This window comes from Alligator mississippiensis, chromosome 12 (genome assembly GCF_030867095.1).
Source record: "Alligator mississippiensis isolate rAllMis1 chromosome 12, rAllMis1, whole genome shotgun sequence".
Lineage (NCBI taxonomy): Eukaryota > Metazoa > Chordata > Crocodylia > Alligatoridae > Alligator > Alligator mississippiensis.
The window spans coordinates 24,752,413-24,775,631 of record NC_081835.1 but is presented as its reverse complement, the minus strand read 5'-3'; the positions used below and the strand labels follow the sequence as shown (position 1 = coordinate 24,775,631).

Below are 23,219 nucleotides of genomic sequence, written 5' to 3'. Positions count from 1 at the left end.
CATATAAGCTAAAAAATATCAAAAATCAAAGAATATTTTCAAATAACAGGCAAAATCAAGGAAATTGCAATCTGTCACTAGATATCCTGTGGGTGGATAAATGATTCACAATGAATAATTTCTCTAATGAACCTAACTATTTTCTCATCTCTAGAATTCAGAAATTAGAATGAGGAAAAAAGAAGCAGAGGAATGCAAGTTAGTTTGCTGTGAATTGTGAGCTGACTATAGATGTAATATGTAAAGTGCTATAAGTTAGATTCCTACCCAGACTATTTTAGGCTGAGGTATGTCAATAGTGCACCTAACAAATAACACAAAACACTGAGTTTTAGCCTAAAAGCCACTAGGATCACACAGGGCATGTTTACATATGCACATAATGTGACTGAATAAACTCTAGTGCAAGTTGAGCAAGAGTAAACTAATCCCAATGTTACTATCTAAACGTGTGTTTAAGTGCAGTAATTTACTCCATCACTGGATAGTACCTGCATCTGATGGGACTGTATGATGGTGCTGTAAATTAGGCTGCACTTGCCCAATTGCCATGCACGTGTAGACAGTGACACTTCACTGCACAGTAAATTAGTCTACTGCACAATAAAGCACACATGTAGATGCATCCACATAAACCCAATTTAATCCATTTTTGAGGGCTTAACTTATTTGATTTACAGCTGTGGATCAGAGCATGAGTTCCAGTGGGCTCTGACAGATGTGCAGGTTCCCACTCTAACTCATGGTGCTTTGCATAAAGTGCCATGAGTTAGAGTGCCCCCCTCTAAAAGTTTAGACCCCCTCTAGAAGTTTGCCTGTTAGGTTAGGAGGGATTGAGCCTGCCTTCCTGTCCCATGATTAGGGCTGGGCTCATGCAGCCCTGCTTCTGCTCCCAACTCCATTGCTGTCTGCAGGAAGGGAGGGGGGTGGGGGGAGCTATGGGTTAGGGTTTGCCTGTCCTAAAATGAAGGAGGCGGGCAGGGGAGCCACAAGGCAGGAGTGGGAGACTCTAATCCACTCACCCCTGCTCCAGCTCTGGCTGGCTAAAACCCAGCCCACAATTTCCTCAACCCCTCTTTCCTCTTTTCACTCTTCCTGCAGACAGGACTGGGGGCAGGGCTGGGTTAATGCAGCCCAGCCCCAATCATGCTGACAAACTGACCCTAGGGAACACAAATTCCTTAAGGCTCTCCACTGTAATTTGTTGCATGATTGGCCACTTTTAAAGTGCTCTGTAGCTATGCACATGTCATGGCATAGCTGTAGAGCATTTTCAGGGGGCCGATGGTACAATAACTATAACTTCTGTCTGCACCATAGGTGACTGGTAGGGGGTGCACAGGGGTGCATGTGCCTCCCAAAATGGGGCCACTGCCCCACCTGACAGCCGACACTGATGCTGTTGGTAGGGCTGGTGCCCCCCCTGACAGGGCCTCCACCATCAGCGGCTTCTGTGGGTGACCCGGCCCTCAGATTCAGGAGGCACCAGTCACTCATGGTCTGCACCCAGTGTGACTTGCCTACTTCACAGTCAGGATCTAGGCAAAATTCACTTGCGTAATAATAGTCTTCCAGTTCTTCTCAATTCCTCCTCAATGATACACTAAGACAAGTTTTTCTACATTTGACACAACTGAATGGGAAAGATCCCTAAGGACTGCCTGCATAGTGTAAGGCAATGCAGCATGGAGATACACAAGCTAGCGGAGTGCCCAGGATATAGTGTTGTGCAATGTAGCTCTTCTGCTTCAGAATTTGGAAGCTATCTCAGTTTATCTCTTCACTGTGGTCTGTAAATGTATTCCAAGACCCTCACAGATTGGTGAACACTGAAACAGTGTAGGAACAATAACAGCTAATGCAGGTGTGGACACACACAACAACCGAATCACTCTTGAATGTCATTGACTAGACACTGGTTCACAGTTGTATGATGCACTGTGACTCCAGCGTCAGTGGGCAGCAGTGAATATCCAGCCCAGGATGACTCACGGTGGGCAAATGGCAGGGAAGTGCTTGCATCCATGTTTTGGGCACCTCAGGGCATGGGTGACCTGTGGCTGTGTTGTCATTTTTCTGCTCTCCCTACTCTCCTAAACATGAGTTCAGTACACTTCAGTGGCCTGCAGTTGACCGAAGACTGCAACATGCTTGCCTGACTTGGGTTTGTGGGGGAGTGCTTGGACCAATGGCTTTGGAGTTCCAATGGCTGAGGGGTGCCTGATGAGGGACAGTGGTTGAGTAGGGAATGAGGACACAGCTAATTGTTAGAAAGATAACTTTCACTGAACAAGTAGTGCAAGGGAACTCATTAATAAAAAGTGCCAAAAAAGGGAGAAATAAAAGGGTCAGTAAGGTTCTGGCTAGGTTTCAGAACAGCAAATTGTAGTGGTGGGGAGGGGGAGCATTGAGAAGTCATACAGTATGGGATGCCTACAGGACTGACTAGACCTGCGTCATGGAACACTTGGTGAACTGGTTCAAAATAGTGCTTGACTTTCCAAGTACCTTGTTGAACCATTCCAGGGGGCTTTAAAGTAGCAGACAGACTTACAAGCCTGCTAAGTTTCAGGTTTAAATTGCATTAAAAATGTTATGGTGTGACCCTGCTCACAGGCAGTCAGATCTGGGAGATCTTTTTAGTAAGAAACTTTTTAGTGAATACAGACCCTTGGGTGGCAATAATTTTTAACTTGCAGCTTTTTCTATATTCTGAATAGTGATAGAATAGAAGATAGTCAAGCTTGGTTCTTGGAGGTGTCCTCAAGATCACTGTGGATGTAGTGTATACATACCCCAGGTCAGTGAGAGATTGCTCAGCTGCTTGTAAGGGCGCTTGTACATATGACAAAAATTGCCCGTTTTTGGAGTTGGATCCGGCAAGTGCTGCCTCCAAGTTGGGGCAGCATCCAGCCTGCTAGCAGCCCATGCAGGTGGCCCCAGGGGGTGCTTCCACCATAGAAGGAAGGACCAGGACCCCCACAGCTCAGAGGCCACTCAGCCTGCCGGCAGCTTGCCCCCCAGCCACAGGCAGGATCCACAACCTCCCCCCCAAAACAAAACAAAACAAAACAAAACAAAAACAAACCCAAAACTATTGGGCCCTACACCACTTTTTTCTTTTCTAGCAGAGCCTGCCCATGTGAGCTGCCAGTGGGCTAAGTGGCCCCTGAGCTCTGGTGGGCCCCAGTTGTTCCCTCTATGGTGGCAGTGCCAGCACCCACCAGATCCAACTATTTCCCAAGCCTCCCTGGGGAGCAGCACCCAGCACACTGTCCCTGCTGCCTTCCCACCACCTGTGAATGGGATGCCTTGCTCCGGGGCAGTGTGGGGAAGCAGCAGGAGGGTGGCTGGGTATGCTGGCAGACGGAGAAGTTGGTGGGGATGGTGCATGGTGCGCTGGAAGCCTAGGTGGACTTGGAGAAACATTGTATTGGGTGGCTCCTGAGCTGGGGCTAGCAGCCTGCCTGGGTGGCCCTGAGGGCACAACCTCTGCAGAGGGAAGGACTGGGCCCCCACAGCTCAGAGGCCATTCTGCTCACTGGCAGCTTGTCCCACAGCTTCAGGAGAGGTGGGCAGGTTTCACATTAAAAAAAAAAAAAAAAAAAAAAGAACTGGGGCCCTTGCCATAACAGTGATGGAAGTCCCTACATTGAGATGGTGGCCTTTAATCACCACAATTAAAAAACCACCATTTCAATTTAGGGGACTAAACCCCTGTCATATGTACAAGTACCCTAACATGCACCTCAGCTCAGCAGGGTTCTTCTGGAATCCACACCTGCAGTCAGCAGTGTAGGGATGTGTCCTAGTGCCTGGGACAAAGTGAAAGCCATGACTTCTGGCTTGTGATTGTGACTATGAAGGGGCATCTGCCAGTAGTAGCCACTTTTTTCATACCCTCCACCCCCAAAGTCAGAGCCCCTAATGCCCTCTCCTAGTTAGCCACTTCTTGTAGTCAGATTAATAAATGAGTTTTAACAGACTCCTGTCAGCTGGAAGCTGCTCTTCTCTTCTGGAAGCCACCAGGACACCCCCTATACCCGCACCAGGCTCCAAAGGAGGCAGGTGACATTGACAGTTACATGTTCCTACTGCCCCCTCCCTACCCATCTCTTACACCCTTGCCCATAGAGCAGCGATAGAAGCCTGTCCTAGCTCACCAGTTCTGCTCGCCAGACCACTACCTTTCTGGTTTAAGTTAAATCAGAGTTCCCCAGCATCCCAGCATGCTTTAAAGGCCAGGGCTGGGATGTGCTTTCTGCCCCACCCCTCTGCTCCTTAGCTGGGACAGTGATGGCTGGCCTCACTGGCTGGCTCACTGGTCCCCAGACAAACCCCAGCTGGGGTCTAGAGCCAGGAAGGGGGGTTAAACTCACCTTTCCCAAGGACAGAATTGCCCTGCCAAAACTTAGTGCTGGCTGCGATTGTGGACTACAAATCCCAGAGGCACCTGGAAGCAGGAAAAGGAGGTGATGAGCAACCCTGAGAGTCTTGCTGCTCTGATAATGGACTGTAAGTCCCAGAGACCACAGGGAAAAAGCAAGCAAACATAGCCCCAGGCTGTGTTTATAGCTCTTCAGTTTATAGTTTTTCAGAGGAAGAAGTATTCTTGTTCAAGCTTTTATGAATTCAGTGCTATTACCTTCTCCCCCCCGACCCAGGCAGAGCATGGTCTGGGCCCTGGCAATGCCCACTCTGCTCCACCAGGGCTTTCTTTCTTCCGTCCCCTTTGGCAGTGGGTGGCAGGCATGCTTTAGGGCCCCCTGGCTTCTGGCTTGAGCCACTGTGGGCCCGTGGCTGCAGTTCCTGAATCAAGAGTGAATATGTGTCCATTTGTATATCGGTTCAATCTCTACAACTTAGACTAACCTGCAAAGACTGAATCAATTCATCCTTGGGCTTTTTGACTGTCTGTACTTAGCCCTAGTATCAAGTCACAGCTGTGCAGGTGGGAGACCACCAGAAAGAATTTTTAGTTTTCAAATGCGACTGCTGTAGATTCCAAGCTAGCACTAAGCCAATCAACATTTGTGTGGCTTACAGTACAAGGTGCAACAAGGCCCTAGGGGAGGCTCCCATACTTTTCGAAATGTTTAACTACCTGCAGTATTGCTGACAAATAGGTGGTGCTTTTCTTGAGCTCATTTTTGCTTTCTATATTAACCTCCTCCTTCATGAAACTCAGCCAAAACATGTACTCTTCAGAAATCTAACAGAGATGTAGGGAAGCAGCTTATCCTTTATAACAAGGGCCTCGTTTTCAAATTCATGTTGCTCTTACAGAGTTTGTTTCTACACAGTTCAAACTTACTTACATTCACCTGTAGCCTGAGGCCTGCTAGAGTGATTCTAGCATCCAGAAATAACCAGGGCATAGGGGCCTCTGGACATACTCCCTTTTGCTTGTCATGTCCACAGTGCCAGCCACATGGATGTAGGTGTAGTATAGCAGCCACTATTGTGGCTCTACTCTGCTCAAAGATATCTCAGGTCAGGCATGAAAATGACCCAGGACTAGGTAAGGCCTATTTAGGGCATCTTTGCATTGAAGAATTGTGGCAAAGATGATAACTGAAGAACTAGTCCACAGCTTATAGTCTTGTGGGACTAGGTACTCTGAACTCACAAACTGAACACTGAAATTGGCAGAGGCCTGTTTGTAGGGCTGTGCAAAAATTCAGTCCCTGATTTGATTTGGCTGAAATTCGGCTCGATTCAGTAGCTGAATTTTTGAATCCAAATCATATTAGAGGACCCTTTAATCTCTCTGAATCAAATCGGAACCCTCCAAATCAATTTGGAGAGATTCAGAAAGATTTGGCGATTTGGACATAGATACAGCTTTAAATGTTTTTTCTACATACCTCTAGGTAGCAGGGGCTCATGAATGCTGAAATGCTGGGGTGCATGGAGCATCCCACAGCAGTGGAGGAGGGGGGGGGGGGGGCGTTCCCCAGTGCGCTTGGCAGCAGATCCAGAAGTGGACCAGAAGCACTTCCAGTCAACTTCTAGGTACACTGGGGAGAGCATGGGGTGGGTGCCTCCGTGCCCTACCCAGCTCAGCAACTGGTGCCTCCTGGGTCTGGGGGTGCCAAGCCAGGGGATCGCTGAGCCAGGCACAGGGGAGGGGGGGCCCGTGTACTCCCCAGCGGATCCAGAAGTGGATCCAAAAGTGCGCTCCCCGGTGGATCCACTTATGGATTCACTGCTGAGCACATGGGGGGGGGCCCCATGCTCTTGTGGGATGCTCCATCATACCAGCATTGCAGCATTCACGAGCCGTGCCTGGTACCATGAAGCATGTAGAAAAAACACTTACAGCTGTGTCTATGGCTGAATCGCTGATTCTCTGAATTAGCATCAAATCTTCAGATTCGGTTTCAGCTGAATCGAATCAGGGACAGTGATCCGAATCAATGAGTCAAATCACTGTCCCCGATTTGGGCCAAATCCAAATCGAATAGGGCCCGTTTTGCACACCCCTACCTGTTTGCACTGGTTTATGTTGCAACTTCAAAAAAACTCAAAATTACATTATCCAGTGGGAATGTGGAAGGTTTCATAAATATACGCATACGTTCTAAAGTGTTCTGAATGTGAAAATATTTGTGTCAGTAATTCAACAAGCAGTCAACTGCTTTGCTATGAACAAAGAAAATAATAAATGATAAAACTTCATAATTTATTTATCAAGAGGCACAGCTTTAATGCTGCATGATCATACGTCTATTCCTTAAGACAGTCTTTCTCATGACAGGATTGTAAGCAGGTTAGCGAGCCTGCTGCCTTATAGGCTGCCTTTCCTCCAACAGGGCCCTTCAGTCCATCCTTTCAATGTAAATACAGCCCTTTATCCTACAAACTAAACAAGCAGATGAGCAAGTCTAAATTTGTAGCCCTTCTCTGGGCCATTGCAGAGGCCCTCTAACTGGCCTCTTCCGGGTGGCAGGATTTTCTGGGTCCCAGTCCCAGTTTCACTTGTGGACTACTTCTTCCTAGCACATTCTCACTCTTTCCGGGGTTTTTAACACTCTCTCTCGAGGTTTTTAAAAATCCAACTGCCCACATCTGGGCTTTTACCACAGGCTATCTGCTCCCACTGAAAGGGCCAGGCTGCCCTATTACAAGGATGTTTTCTGTTGATGGCATTTTTTGCTGAAGGTGTTAGTATTTCTTTGGGTAGCCATGGGAACAAATAAGATCTTTCAAACACACTTTAATAAGTTCCTGTAAGTTGTCTTTGCTTCCTTACTTAAGGCAGGATACCAAAGCATATGCTTTGACATGTCCTTATATACATCCTCCTACATGAAAGTCTTGTGGGTTACTAAAGGAATTCTAATCTTTTTACATTTAATTTCTCCAGTACTATCTTCATACAACAATATATGCATAAAATAATTCTAGAAGCTCATAGCACAGTACTCATATGTGCTAATCTCACCCTCGGTGATTATCTATTAATGTAATTTTAAATACACTGGCACAAGTAAGCTTATACATATAAGACCTGTGGTCTAAAGTACACGTGGAAAAATCATAGAAGACCTTTAAATAACAATGCAGAAAATAGAAAATGGCAGTACACTGTCATCCAGAGTCTACTGGCAAGAAGAAAATGAACAGGCTTTGGCAGTATTTCTTTTCTCAGCAGAGTGAAGGCTAAATGGGGAAAAAAGCAACAGAAAGGATAAAATGGCTGCTCCCTTATATAAATAGACCACATTTAAATAAAAAATATGAAATGGTATTCAGCTTTAGGAACTAAACCATATTTTTTATTGTTTTGAAAGTGACCACATGACTGTTTGAAATAAAAGTATGATTCAGCCATAAGTTTAAGAAAAAAGGAAATGTAAACTTGGTAAAAGGACAGAAAAATCAAACATGTCAACAATAAACATTTGGCAAACACTTTCAGCCATCACCACCTCTGCTGAACCCCAAGAAACTTCTCAAGAGTAGTTCTGTTGTTTTTAATAGAAGCTGGATTAAACATACTGTTTTCGATTCACTTCCTAATTATGCTCACATTCGTAGGGCCCAGTCCTTTGCTGATCAGCTCCTGAAAATGTCTCTGAAATCTATGAAAAGGTGCTGAGCATTCTCAGCTCCAAACTTCATGAGCATTGATGGTGCCCAGCACATTAGATTTACTGAGAGGAGTAGTATGACACAGAACATAGCAAGCATTTGCTTTAGCAAATGCATCATTCCTTTGTTTTGTCTTGATTAAAAAGGGTCTATTTTCAGGATAAATGTGTAGACACCTAGGATGGTGAGCCTGCCGGGGAGTCAGCTGATATGTTCTGTTGCTTGTGTGCTGACACACCAGTCCCTCATATTGAGCTCACTGAATGCTATTCAAGACTGTATAACTTTCCTTTTATGACTTTGTTGTCTCTACCTACATGTCTTTTTGCTGTGGAACCACACTGAGTCTGCCATGGCTAAGGCTACAAATTGTATGTCCTCAACTGCTAACTGTATAAAATGAACTAATAATGGGAGTTTATCATCAAAGACAATTAACATCTTCCTGACTTAAACAAACAAACCTGGAAAAACTCCATTGGGAACAGTAGGAATGCCAACTGAAGTGCTTTTCAGTTTGGAAAGGAGAAGGCAGAGGTAGGGATATGACAGAGGTCTGTAAATTCATGAGGGGTATGGACCAAGTGAACATGGAATCACTGAAATTAGTGGGTGACAGGTTTACAACTAACACGAGAAAGTACTTTTTGATACATATATAGTTAACTTGTGGAATTCATTGCAGCAGGAGATAGCAGAGGCAGATAGCATAGCCAGGTTAAAAAAGGGACTAGAAAAAATCATGGATAATAGATCTAGTAATAGCTATTGAACATAGCAGTTGGAGATGTTTCCTTTGGCATCTCTAAACCAATGATGGTGGATGCCAAGGACGGTATTGAATATTGAATAGATCACTCTAGATCTATGTAGTTCAGTGCTCTTCCTCTAAAGCATCCATTTCTGCCACTGTTGGAGACAGGGTACTGGGCTAAATGAACCATTGGATCCTGGCTCTCTTCCTTGTTCTGTTTTTTGTTTTGTGCTGCTTCCATAGCACCAATGAACTGTAATCAGTGCACATCTAGCGAGCTGAGAGTTCCCCCAGCATGGAAGAGTTTTTGCCTGATCAGAATGTAGCATATCCCATGCCTTTATGTTCCCAATATATGGAAGGCAGAGGGGATGTATTGAGAGCTTAATTGCATTCCAGCTGTTTGCATCTGACAAGTGGTCCATTAAGAAGTATGTAACGTGTACACTGAGTGAGGACTAAGCCAAGCAGAAAATCTTGGAGCTGTGATCAAGTCCCAGACAGCACCTTCCCCTCCTCTACACTCCTCTGTCAAGCAGACCTCAGCCAGAGAAGAAAATCTGTCTCTATATACAGAGACAGCTTTTGTTTGTCCACAGCAGTAGGAACTATTTCACTTCTTTAGCCAAAACTATCATGAAGTGCTTTCCCCAATGTATCAGAGCATGAACTCCCACTGTTATGATTCGTATGCTTTTTCCTTGGCATCCCTTGTCATTCTTGCGTACACATCAGATCAGGGGCTTTTTTCAGGTCTGCATTTTGGCAGCAGACAAAGCCATTTTCAGTCAGCAAGAAACAGAACTCCCAGTTCAGATAGTCACTGAGGATACTGGATTCTTGAAGGAGAATCTGCATATAGCGCTCCACTCTAGGCATAGACAGAAGTGCAGCTCCCTAGTCTAACTCATGGTGCTTCACAGAATGCACCATGACTTAGACCTATCCTCCCAACCCAACAGACATTAGCTGTTGAGTTGGGAGGGTGGGGGATTGAGCTCCAATTTGGAGGCAATCCAGCAATAGAGGCTGCATGTCAGCAGCCTCTTCCCCTAGCCCAGCACTACCTCTCCGAGCTCCAGAGCTGCCTCAGAATGGAAGGGGGATGAAGGGAGGGGATTGAGTTCAGCTGGTGTTTGCCCAGCCAGTGCTAGAGTGGGGGTGGGTGGATTGGGACCCCTTGCCTCCATTTCTTCTTTTGTCTCCAACACTATAGAAGAGTTTAAATCCTTCTCCAGTATCTGCCACTTCTCCACTTCTGTCCATCATAATCCCCACATTGAGTGTTGCAACTTTCAAATCCTTTCTTTGAATGGGCTTCTTTGGCTGCACCCATCCTTATTGTAGCCCTTTCCCTTTCCCACAGAATCTGGGTGTTGATCCTATGCATTACCAATGGGGATGCCCTAGCTAGGTTTGTTCCTTGGATCTGCATCATGATGATTTGGCAGAGGTTTTTACAGCTGGATGCCTTCCTGATGCTAACCCTCATCCTTTGCCCAGGCTTGGGACCAGCATTGAATGGGTAGAATTGTTCATCCATGGGAGAGTTGTGATTTGTTATAATTGCAATCATGTTTTATTGGATCAACATGTTACGGCTGAGTCTCCTGACTCAGTTGTGTTTAGAATGAAGGAGAAATCTGGTTTAGATGGAGAGTCTGTCCAACTAAAGGAATCAAAAGGAAGATATTCTGATGGAGTATAATACTTTGCAAGAAAATAGAGAAATTCATACTAGATGTTTAAAGAAATACATGCTTATTCCTAAGACTTTATCAAAACATGTCTCATTAGATTTGATTGCAACAGCCATCTTTAGACATGGTGGCATTACTAGTCTACAAACAACTAGCTTGGGAGCTTATTGTGTTTAAAAATAGGTAACAATCAGTTTGGCTGCTTTTAAAGTGTGGGAGTCAAAACAAAAATAGAAGTTTGTTGACTCATTTGCTTTCTTAATGCTCCTTGAAACAACTTTATTTTTAAACAGAGATTTTACAGGCAGTAAGCCTGGTTCCATCTCTCCTGTGTTGGCATAAACTTCAGAGTAATGCCACTGAAGTTCAGTTTTCAATTTACATAGGTATGAGAGCAAAGTAGTGCCTGGGAAGATTCGAAGGGCGGAAACCTATTTGGAGACTATTATGGTAATAGCCTGTAAATAATGGATTTTTCACTTTAGTAGTTAAACATAAAAATTATAAAGGAATTTGTTTTGAATTACTGTGAAACATTTTATTTACCACAAACAATAATTTTTATTTTATTTTTGTATTATTTAACCCTTTTTCAGTTATGTCACTTACAAAACAAAAAGTTTTGAAACAAAAAGTCAATTAAAAATAATTTTAAAATTAAACATTTTAATTCTCTTTCCCCTCTGCCCCATTTTTGGCCAACACTATTTGGTCTAATTTGACCTGAATTAATTAATTTTGCCCAGTATTAGTGACAACAAGCAAATCACATATGGCCAGGTACTACTCTTACATACGCACACAAGGTTTTTATCCACATGCTACTTTTTGTCTGCTTCCTTGTACCTAGGAGTTGATTTTACCCATTGTTACCTTGACAGAAAACGTACCATATGGCCAGATTCTACATTCAGTTAAACCTGCTTAATTCCATGGAAGTTGCATGGTTGTAAATAAAGACTTCTCAGGGGAGTTGTACTTCCTCATGTACAATCAACCTTTTCAGAGATAAAAATAAAACTCATAAGCATCCTGTTATAGCTCTCTCTACTGATAAATTGCAGCAGCATTCTACCACAATGCCTGACTTCTTACAGAAAAAACAGCTGTGTAGGGAGAGGACTGTTTATTTCCCTGCATGCAGTTAGCTTACTAAAAAGTGAAAGGTAAACACTGGTTCAGTCATGAGTGAAGTGCTGCTGGAAGTAGCAGCTTTGCCAGCTGTTTTGCTCGTTAAATGATTTGCCTTACTTTATTCCTTTCCAGAATGGGAGCTCTTAGTAATGCTTTACCTACAAACACTGTATATCCTTTACTCTATAAAGAAAACCTGAATATTTAACAGCAGCCAACAAAGACTGCTGTTTCTGACTTTGCACCATTTTCTCAGAAAGGGAGAGTCTGTGGAATAACAGAATCACAAGGGAATGGGCAAATCATGGAAATGAGCATTGCCCCTTTTATACCCTCCCTGTGCATCCAAAATGGGATTCAAACCAACCTTCCAGAATGCAAACAGGGTTTTCTAAATGCCTGTGACCCTATCTGCTAAAACCATTACACCTTTTACAGTTTTTTAATAAAGCAGTTAACCTCACATAGGTCTGTTCAGCTCTTTTTCTTTCGTAAACCTTTTTGTAAATGGAGATGTTCTTCTTAAGAATTTCTTCCTGGGGTGTTTGGCAGAGTTTAGCAATAAAAAGCAAGCACTGGCATTCTTCAGTTTCATTAAAATGACATTTGGCAAATCAGGATTAGGTTCTGTGTATGCCAAGCCTAATTTTTGTTTAATTAAGTTCTAAAACATGAGCTGTAGTAAACACCTCCTGATTTAGTTTCTTTAACATAGAGTGAAAGGCAAAAACAGAGTTAATTGCATGTGAAGATCTCAAACTCCTGGATATACTAATACCAGGGCAGGAGGACAGAACAGTAGAAAGTCTTTGAAGACTGAAGGTAAAAAAAAGTAAATTAAACAATTACTATGTTTCTCTTGGGAAAAGGACCCCAAACATGGAATAAGTCTGTGTTACATCAGGTAGATCCTGTTTATGCTGAGGACTAGAAACAATCTTTTTGAGAAAGAAATTAAAATTCCAAGGTAATCACTTGATTGCAGGAGATGGGGCTTTACACATGTGCCTGCAGCACTTCTGCCTTTATGCAGCCTTGTAGCAAATGAGTTCACCAGACATCCTGTGCTTCAGGGAACAAGGATCCCAGTTACTTTCTTTGTAACAAAGTAAATGGGTGAATCTAGGTCTTTGGACCTGTAATTACACAAATCTGCTGACAAACTTCCCTCCTAAGAGGAACCTAGAGATAGAAACCACCACTACAGAAGAGGTGGGCTGTTATAATGGCTCTGGTTTGAGAAGGAGGTATTTCTTTCACTCTGCCAAACAGCTCATCAGTCCACTTTACAAGAGCCAAAGCTAGGAGGTAGTGTCCTACCTACTGAGTCGGCTACTTTCCTTCCAGAAAATCATTATTTTCTTAACATTCAATACATTTATTCTATCATACTTATCCAAATTAATATTAATTAAATTACTGGGTGGAACTAACTTCTGCTCTTAGTTACATTGCTCCAACTCCACTGTTACTCAGAATTCACACCAGGTAATAGAACAGTCTAATTCAGGAGTTGGCAATCTAGGGCCTACAGGGCCTTTGGATCATAGCATCAGGTTGTGAGTGGCCAGGTTTGGGGGTAACTCAGTTTGAGGGGTCAAGTGATCAAAAGGAATGAATAGAATACAGGTATGGGCTGGGTCAGGAAGTTAGGAGGTCAGTCCAAGAACTGAGTCTAGAAACAAGCTGAGATGCTGGAGGGTCAGGCATAACGTGGGTCAGAGGGCAAGTCAGATTGATAGGGACTTACCTGAATACTTCCTCTGGATTTCATGATCTAGGTGCAGCATCGGGCACCACTTTCACAGTGGAGCATGATGCCCCCCCTTGCACTTCTGATTGGCCAAGGGGCTGTGGAAATCCTGCCCCTCCCCAGAAATTGACAGGTGGCCATTTGTCAATTTCGGGGGGGGGGGCGGACTTCTGGGACCCCTCAACCAATCAGAGGCATGGCGGGGGTGCTACTGCACTCCACCACAGAATTCCCTCCTTCCTCCCCTCATGCTTCAGGACACCAGGGCTTCCTGCCTCAGTTTTCAGCTCCCTTCCCTCCTCCCCCCCCTCCCCCCCCCGGTTTTCCTGCTTTTTCAGAGTCCCTGCACTTTTTTGTGGGGACCAGTCTTTTTCATGGGGGGGACCTACGATATTTGCTATTTTCATGAAATCATGAACTTGGTAGGTCCCTACATATTGGGATTCATGCGATCAAGCAGACAAGCTGGATCAGGTGTCCAGGAAATCAACCAAAGGGCAGGCAGAAGCTCAAGACATAAGGAACATCAAAGCAGTCTGGATTGGAATTGAGCCCTATTGACCAGACACTTCCTCTTTTGGGTCAGAGGTTTACATGGAAGGGAGTGAAGGGTCAATTGACCCTGACTAGTCATTCTGGTGGTAGGGAGTGGGTGGATGGCTACACCCAGATGAAGGTTTCTGGCCAGCTTTGCATGTCCACAGGTACCCATAGGTATTTGGATGTTACAGGTATTCCACAATTATTTGGTGAATAGTGCAATTATCTAGAGTCCAGCCACATGTGCAAAGTAGCTATCACACAATAAAGAGCTCCAACCAGTATTAAGTTAGACCTCAAAAATGTGTACTAAATGTATAGTCAGTAGCTAGTGAGCTTTAATTTGTATGTGTATCAGGGTCTCCCTGGTGACTGGGAGCCCCATCAGTTGACAGGGCTCTCAGCCACAGGGGTACACCATGCCCAGTTTAAAACCCCCAAAGACCTAGAGATTCCAGCAGCTGCAATCCCCAGGGTCTGGAGGTTTCCTGCATTCCTGAGCCCTAGGCAAATACAGTGAAGGGAAAAAACTTCAAAAGTTGTTCAGGTAGTATTTATGTAGACTTATCACTCCTATCTTGTGTTTGCTTTCAACAGTATCCTAGCAAATGCATTTTTTTCAGAGCAACAGTAATTCAGACAGCCAATTTCAAGCAAGTTTGTATAATATTTGGGGAAAGAAAATGTAGAATTTGAAATTGTCAGTAGTCAGATCTAAGACTTGAATTCCTCCAACTTATGCATAGAAATATGCCAGCTGATAAGTGTGTCTCAGCACAATGGTTTGGGTTTTGAATACTTGCAGTGAACAACTCTTGAATGATCTACAGTCTGAGAAAAACTATGATATTTTGGTGACTACATTCCTAAAATGTACACTTGAGAAAATCAGTCTGAGCACAAAGAGAAAAAGATTTGAAATGTGTTAAATAAATTATTTGTTTCAATATATTAGCCCAGTTTAGGGCTAAGATTCTTGCCCTAAATACATGATAGTTTAGTTTGACACTCATAGGTTTCCTTTCTGATCCACTGGGTCAGAAACCTGAAGTTCTTGCCTTGCTAATGAAATCAATGACAATTTTGTCTGATCAAGGACTGAATTTGGACCTAAGAACAGGGCTGTCGGTGTATGAATGCACTAACTTGGATTCAGATCTTAGTGTGAACCCCAAACAAAAGAGGCATTTATTCATTTCATGAAATTGTCAAATAATATAGTTGCAAAGCTGTTTCAAAGCCTAAGGATTGGGCTAATATGAAGGCTGAAGTGCCTTTCCTTTGAAGATCAAACTTATGGCAATCTGGGGAGGTGCTGGATGATTGGAAAAATTAAAATATAATGCCCATCTTTAAGAAAAGGAAAAAGGAGGATCCAGGGAACTATAGACCAGTCAGCTTCACCTCAGTCCGTGGTAAAATCATGGAGCTGGTCTTCAAGGAATCCATTTCTAAGCACCTAGATGTGAAGATGGTGACTAGTGATGGCTAGAGAATAGTATTTAGGTTTGCTTTTAGGAATTGGCTTGTAGATAAAGTAGATAACATTAGAGACTTCCTGTCCCTTGGGAAGGGGGCTGGACCTGATGATCTTGCAAAGTCCCTTCCAGCCCTAATGTCTATGAAATCTATGAAATAATGATCCAGGGGAATGGCAAGGGTTAACTGAGTTTTAAAAGCCTGTTTGCGACAAAGTTTCCTTCCAGATCCACTGTGTCTGAAGTCAGCAGCCACACAGGCTGGGACATTGAAGACATGTACCACACTGTTCCATAACAGAGATAAGGGACTCTGCAGCATTGATGCCAGGTCATAGTGCCCAACTGCAGAGCCCATGGGATTTCTGGTTTTTGGTAAACAGACCAAATTAGGAGGCCTGGTAAATAAATAATTTAAGGTGTGTGCATGTGGAGGATTTGTTGGAACAAAGAAATATGCTGACAGGAAAGAATGTGAACAGTATGACAACTACAGGGATACCAATCAATGATGCCCAGAGATGAGTCATCAGAAGGGAGAAAGAATACAAAAGGAGGGATTTCAGAGCAGCAAAGGGTTCCTGAGAGGGGAACCCAAGGCTACCATGGACAGAGGGCACACCACTATCCTGTCTCACCCACTGCACTGGGGTGGGGAGGGTCTCGGCCCTCAACCTCCAGGCTGTGGACACTTGACATTCAAGAGAGAACCTCAGGGTGAAGCTTGCATACTGGCCAGACATACCTTTCCTTGGTGACAGCTTTAGGACTGGTAGATATAGAATTGTTTATATTATTCTTATCTGCTATTACTGTGTATCAATAAAATTTGCCTATTATTGAATGGAGAGGTTGTGGTTGGTCTGAGGGTTTGGGTCTGCCTGGAACAAGATATCTGGGTCATAAATCCAGTGCCAACAGTTGGGAAAACCAGTCAGCATGGATTCACCAAGGGCAAATCACACCTGACCAACTTGATTGCCTTCTATGAAGAGATGACTGAGTCGATGGATGCAGGGAAGGCAGTGGATGCTATATATCTTGACTTCAGCAAGGCTTTTGATACGGTCTCCCACAACATTCTTGCAAGCAAACTAAGAACTATAGGTTGTATGAATGGACTGGAAGGTGAATAGAAAGCTGCTGGATCATTGATGTTTGGCTGGTTGCTAGTATCAAGTGGAGTACCCCAGAAGTTGGTCCTGGGGCCTGTTTTGTTCAATAATTTCATTAACAATCTGGAGGATGGGATGGAGTGCACCCTCAGCAAGGTTGCAGATGACACCAAGTGAGGGGAAGTAATAGATACGTGGTGGGGCTGGGATTCGGAGAGACCTTGACAAATTAGAGGATTGGGCCAAAATAAATCTCATGATGTTCAGCAAGGACAAGTGGAAAGTCTTGCACTTAGGATGGAACAACCCCGTGCACCACTACAGGCCAGGGACTGACTGGCTAAACAGCAGTGCTGCAGAAAAGGACCTGGTAGTTACAGTGGACACTAAGCTGAATATGTGAAGAAGGCTAACAGCATAATGGGCTACATTAGTAGGAGCATTGCCAGCAGAACGAGGGAAGTGATTATTTCCCTCTATTCAGCACTGGTGAGGCTACATCTGGAATCATGGGTCCAGTTTTGAGCCCCTCACTACAGAAAGGATGTGGACAAATTGGAGAAGACCAGTGAAAATGGTTAGGGGGCTGGAGCACATGACTTGTGGAAGAGAAACTGAGAGAAATGGGTTTCTTTAGTCTGGAGAAGAGAAGCCTGAGGGGGGATTTAGTAAAACATTGGAGCAGGTTATCCAGAGAGGTGGTAGAAGCTCCATCCTTGGAGGTTTTCAAAACACAGCTAGACAAAGCTTTGGCTGGGATGACCTAGTTGGGGATGGTCCTGTTTTGAGCAGGGGGTTGGACTAGATGACCTCCTGAGGTCCCTTCCAAACCTAATTTTCTATTATTCTGTTATTTGATAGCGGCTTTCAACTACCTGAAGGAGGGAGCTAGACTGTTCTCAGTGGTGGCAGATGATAGAACAAGGAGCAATGGTTTCAAGTTGCAGCAAGGGAAGTTTAGGTTAGATATGAGGGAAAACTCTCATTAGGAGAGTAGTAAGGCACTGGAACAGGTAACCCAAAGAGTTTGTGGAATCCCCAACCTTCAAAATAGTTAAGACCGGCTACACAAAGCCTTGGGTGGGATGATCTAGTTGGGGATGGTCCTGCTTTGAGTATGGGGTTGGACTAGATGACCTCCTGGGGTCCTTCCAACCATAATTTTCTATAATTCTATGATCAGTGTGAAGAGATGTGTAAAGTACTTGCTCATAATCTTTGCAACTAGTAGCCACTCCTCTTCATCTCTCACTCTGAAAATATACAGATCACAAGAAAATGTTGAAAGAAGGAAATGAAAAGAATCGCACAGTGTAAAATTGTTGGCAGTTTCTTTTGCAATTGTTGTATTGCTGGGGATGTTTATTTTTTTCATCTTCTGTGCAAGGCAATAACCACTGTTGGGTTTTAGAAATTAGATTACAAGCACAGCTGAAGTACAGATATCTGGTCTGCATAGGAACAATTGACTCTATTTTATTTCACTTCTAATACAAAGGTGTATTAATGTTTTAGTGAATGACCAAACTGAAAACTCATTCACTCATTCCCCGAGATATAAAGGCATTTCATGAAAATGAAAGCGTAAGGATGGGCTTCTTCATCTGGAATACTCATCTTTCCATATGTGGGCTCCCTATTTGGCATAGTTATTTCTTAGCTTCTTACAACCCGACTTCTTTGTTAATCTTCTTTTTTGTTCATTGAGAACCTGATAAAAAATTTTCCACTGGAATAAATTTAAGTTTCCAAATGAGAGACATTTCTTTTCCAGAAAGAAGGGCACCGTTCTTGTTGACATTACTTGACAAATTGCCTGGCTATCTGAGGACAAAATTAAGCCCAATGATAAATTTACGACAAGGCACATCCTTTAATGAGTCTTGTAGTGGCAGTACCATATCATTTGCAAAGCATGCTTTTGAACAATTAATTATATCTATTGATACATAAGCAAATCAAAATATGTTTCAATACCCAGTACAGGAAGACATGGGGCTTATACACTGTATTGCCCTGAGTGCCTTGATAACCTCTGTAGACCTAGTGTTAAAGACCTAGTGCACTAAAATCAAGTACTGCACCTGAAATCAAGTAATGCTTCAGTACTGCTAAAATCAAGTACTGATTCAGTAAAATCAAGTACTGCACCTGAAAGGCAGTGTAGTAAGGCATGTACAGCTGAAGTCAGGGTTTATTCAAAACAGTTTGATGAATGAGGGGATGAACTGAATCAAAGACAGGGTCAACTAAATTATTTGTCCTGAGAAGTGGACAACCAGGTAAAAAAGCATAACACTGATATGAGTACAGCAGAGCTTGGGAGGCTATCCTAGAGTGCAAAGGGGAAAAACATTCACATTCTTCACAAACACTGGCTTTGGCATGTAATCTAAGGAAAAGTAAAAGCATCTCAGGGAATATCTGTGCTACAATGCAGTGTATACATACAGTGTATAAAGATAGACAGTTTTGAGCTAGACACAAAGCTAATATTAGAGGGATCCTTTTTGACTTATGTTTACCTTGGGTATAGTCTGCCAGCATCTCCCAATTGTCTTTAAAGTAGGGTCTTCTCTTAGCACACTCAGTTAAGTTCATAAGTACATGGTTATGGTCTCAGTTAGTAGCCTTTAGACAAATAAAAATTCAGACTGTTGTTGGGAGTACATTGCCCAAGCCTGGAGTATAAGTTGAAGAAATTGTGAATAACGTTTAAGTTTTAATTAAATCATAATAATTCTGACTTTTATAAACAATACTATCACCAGTTTTATAAAGTGTAATACTAAAGAAATTTAGATATTGACTCTGGATACCACCATCTTGCTTTGAAAGAAATTGTCACATCTTCCATATAGTTTCTGTAGTTCGTTTGCTGTATCAGTATGTTATTCTGCAGTGTAGAATTCTAGGTCAGAATGTCAGGCAGCCTCATAATCAATATTTGTTCTGTCTTATCTGAATTCAATAGAGAATTTTCCAAGGAAAGAGAAAAAGCCAAGGCCCGCGGGGACTTTCAAAAGCTACGTGAAAAACAGCAGCTTGAAGAGGATCTGAAAGGATATTTAGACTGGATTACCCAGGCAGAAGACATTGACCCTGAGAATGAGGAGGGTGACGAAGAAGGCAAACGCAACAGTATGTATTCTTTGCTTTATACTTCACTTAGTGAAAGACAGTTAAACTACACAGAAAAAGAGTTAAAGTGAAAGAGAAAATGTAGCATCTCAAATATTACTACATTAATTTCAGGTTGTGTAAAAATGTGTATTAGTTGAACAGGCACATCTTTATTAATATTCAGATACCTACTGTCATGAATGATAGGTTGGAAGCATATCATTATATTGTGACCTGAGTTACCCTTGTAGAAATAATGGGCTGTGCTATTTTGACAACTGCTACTGAGGTTTTTAAAAAATCATTGTTTTTAAAAGGTTTTTCTGTTTTGTTTTTGTTTCCTAAAAAGACAGTGGCCATACAGATTGTATGCAACTCAATGACATTTCAGATCTAGACTCTTGTTGGCATTGCCAAAAGCAATTGTCAGTGGATGTGTGCATTAAACAGTACATTCTAAATCCCACCTGCAAAACCCAGAAGTTAAAGGGCACTGAGAACAAAAAAAGGTTACATATAAAAGTTTTAGGTTGTGTTGAGAAAAACAATTTTTATGAATTCTGCAAGTAAAAAAATCAACTTTCCTTTTGTCTAGTCATTAAACATGCTTGATAAAAGATACATGCAAGCCATCAATTCTAGTGATTGAAGATTTCTGCTACTAGAAGTGATTCCAGGAGGAGTGCAACAGGACTGGCCCGTGAGTGTGGCTGTGGCACCCCCTGATGGCCACATTGGGGCTGCCCTGCTCCAGCTCCTTGGCATACCCCTTGCTGTTTCTCCTGCCATGCTTTGATATAAATGTTATATTATGTTGGGAAGCTGCCCCAGAGTGCTGGAGTGATCCTGGAAGTGCTGGCTCTAGTCTGACTTAACTTATTTAGCTGGACCCTTGGTTCTACTCATCACTGGACCCTCAGTCCACTAATAAAAATTATTCTGCTTCCAGCTGCCACTGCCCTATGGCCCTAATCATGCCAGAGGAGCATAAATTGGGGCCTCCATCCTTCCCATAGCTATGCCCATGCCTGGCATGTTTCACTGTTGCCACCTGCTGGGACCTCTGGCCTTATCCTGGTTTCAGCCCAGCAGGTCCCTTGCCCTTGCAGGGCCACACACTTTCTCTTACCCTACAAACCACTTGGCTTTATCCCATGCAGCCCACTGGTTTCCAGACCCTTGCAGGCTCTATCTTGGCCTGAGCCCCTAATGGCATGGAGCACCACCCAGGCAACCTACCTGTGGTGTCCAGCTGCCCCTGCAGCCACAACTCAAGCCTCCAGTCAGAAACAGGAACAGACACACAAGCAAACTGCTTCAAACTAAAATACTTAAACCCCACTCTGAATCACTATCCTACTCCTACCGCTACCTGTCTCCTTCTAGCTGTCTATGGTACCTTGAGTTTCTGTTTTACTCTCTCCAACAACCCCACTCTGTAGGAGCTCCTCCTCCTTCAGAGGTCAGGGCTGGACTACCTGCTGTGGCTCAAGAGCAGAGTTTATCTTCCTCTGAGCTCCACCCATTCTGGTCATCTGATCTTCTGATGCTGACAAATCAGACACAAGGATTTCTCCTTTGCCCACTAATAAGCCTCCTTGTCTCTGTAGTATCCACCCCAGCTGCTCTGTAGTCTTTACTTATTTGACTGCCTAGAGTTTAGCCCCTTTGTGGCTTGTTGCAGGGCAGCTGACTCCAGGATAGCCAGTCGTAGTTTGCAGCCCTGTCACCTCGGAACTGTTTTCTTTCCAGCAGCTGGCCTTCACTCACCTGTCTGCACCAGATGGCAGATCTTGCCCTGTTTCTTCGTTTCTCATAAAGTAACAGGAGCCCTTTCTCCCTATTACAGGGAGCACTACAAACATTCAGGCTGCAACCCATGCTCCTTGTGTATTCCTGAGACTGGGGTGATTCCGTCTGGGGAAAGCATGATCCCAGGGAGACTGGAGCAGCAGGGCAAAGCCCCCTGCCCAATTCTCGCATCAGGAACTCTGGTGCCCAGGACCCAAGCAGATGGAGCAGCATGGCAAAGTCTCCTGTCTGCTTTACATACTGAGGACTCCAGTGTGTGAGAAGCATGTAGGGAGCATCTGGTTTCTCCTCCCTCCCAGTCTGCAGGAGGGGAAGAAGCAGGTGCCCCCTTGCACCTTCTCCAGACCAGGGTAGAATCTTCAGAAGGCATGGGAGCTTTTCCCCACAGCTGCAGTCCTCTTGGTGCCTGGGAGGAGTTAAGCCGTGGGAAAGTGTACATACATTCTCCCAGGAGCAACTTCTACCTGGTTGGAGTCAGGCTATTTTTCTCCTGGAACCACAATTTTTGCTTTGAGAGAAAAAGCTGGAATGTCTGTACACTTGTGGCTTCTACTGGGAGAGTGGCAATTATCTTGGTAGAAACAGAAGATCTGTACATGGCTGAAGTCATCTTTATTAGTAGCATTACCTTGTGCTGGAATCTTTGTGGAATTCCATTCAAAATCTAAAAACTTATATTGTAGGGTACTTTTTATTCACTTATTACAGGGCACAGTGCTAATGACAACCACTATTATGAATGTTTAACACCTTCAGTTTTCTACCATGATAGTCCTCTAATGCTTCCAACCAGAGTTTCAGGAAAGAATCTGAAATTAATATATTTCATTTATGACTTAGCATCAACTGTCCATTGTTTGTAGCTGTCAACTGAAGTGTGTTTATCTGACAGAGACATTTAAAACACTAGTCTGATAGAATTTTTTTAGATTTTCTTATGTTTGCAAAGAAATGATTCAAATGTTACTATAAAATATATGATGGAGTAAGCGAGTGACATGCAAAGTTAGGATGTATTTTGCAGGGTGTCATAATATTGACACCATTAACCACAATATTGGAGACTGAGAGCTAGCTTTCAATATCCTTATTTATGTTGAGCAATAGCTTTCTTGAAATAATCTAAATGAATGAAGGAGAGGTATTTGCCAAATTAGATATCACTCAGTCTATATAGAAGTACTGGAATGTGGCGTTGAGTAATTTGTCACAGAGATTCTGAACATTGTTTCCATGTATCATATCAATGCATATTCATTATTACTGTTTTTGCTGTTTTAAACACTTTTTGTTCCCATGGCCAATGATGTCTGAACCTGTATTGCTTGCAGCAAGATACAATGTTACCTGAATGACTTGCTGTGGCCTAAGTCCCCTTTGGAGGTGAACAATGCCTGGAGTGGGTGCAGCTGGTTTTGCCCCTAAATTGTTATTGCAGGATAAAATGAAGAAATAGGATGTGGGTAGAAAATATGTAGGGGTAAGCCAGGAGTTTGAAATTAAAATTCAGATCATGGTGGCTATTTTATTTGATGTTAAAACCAAAGTTATAACATGAGAAATATATGAGAAATGACAGGAGAGCACTACTTCAGACAGTGCAAAAATGTAACATTGAGCATGGACCATGTTACGTCTTCAAAACTCTGTACATTAATGACCCAGTCATCACAGGGCTCTAAGGAAGGAAGTAGTATTCCAGTAGACTTCAAT

At 43.3% G+C, this 23,219-nt stretch overlaps 1 protein-coding gene across 1 annotated transcript in view; it reads left to right on the top strand.

The window, feature by feature from the left end:
* CACNA1D (calcium voltage-gated channel subunit alpha1 D) overlaps nucleotides 1–23,219 on the top strand; it is a 444,991-nt gene that overhangs the window by 224,079 nt on the left and 197,693 nt on the right. Inside the window, exon 9 of the mRNA XM_059716031.1 lies at nucleotides 19,546–19,712. Coding sequence (XP_059572014.1) covers nucleotides 19,546–19,712 — 167 coding nt within the window. The remainder of the gene's footprint in view (nucleotides 1–19,545; nucleotides 19,713–23,219) is intronic.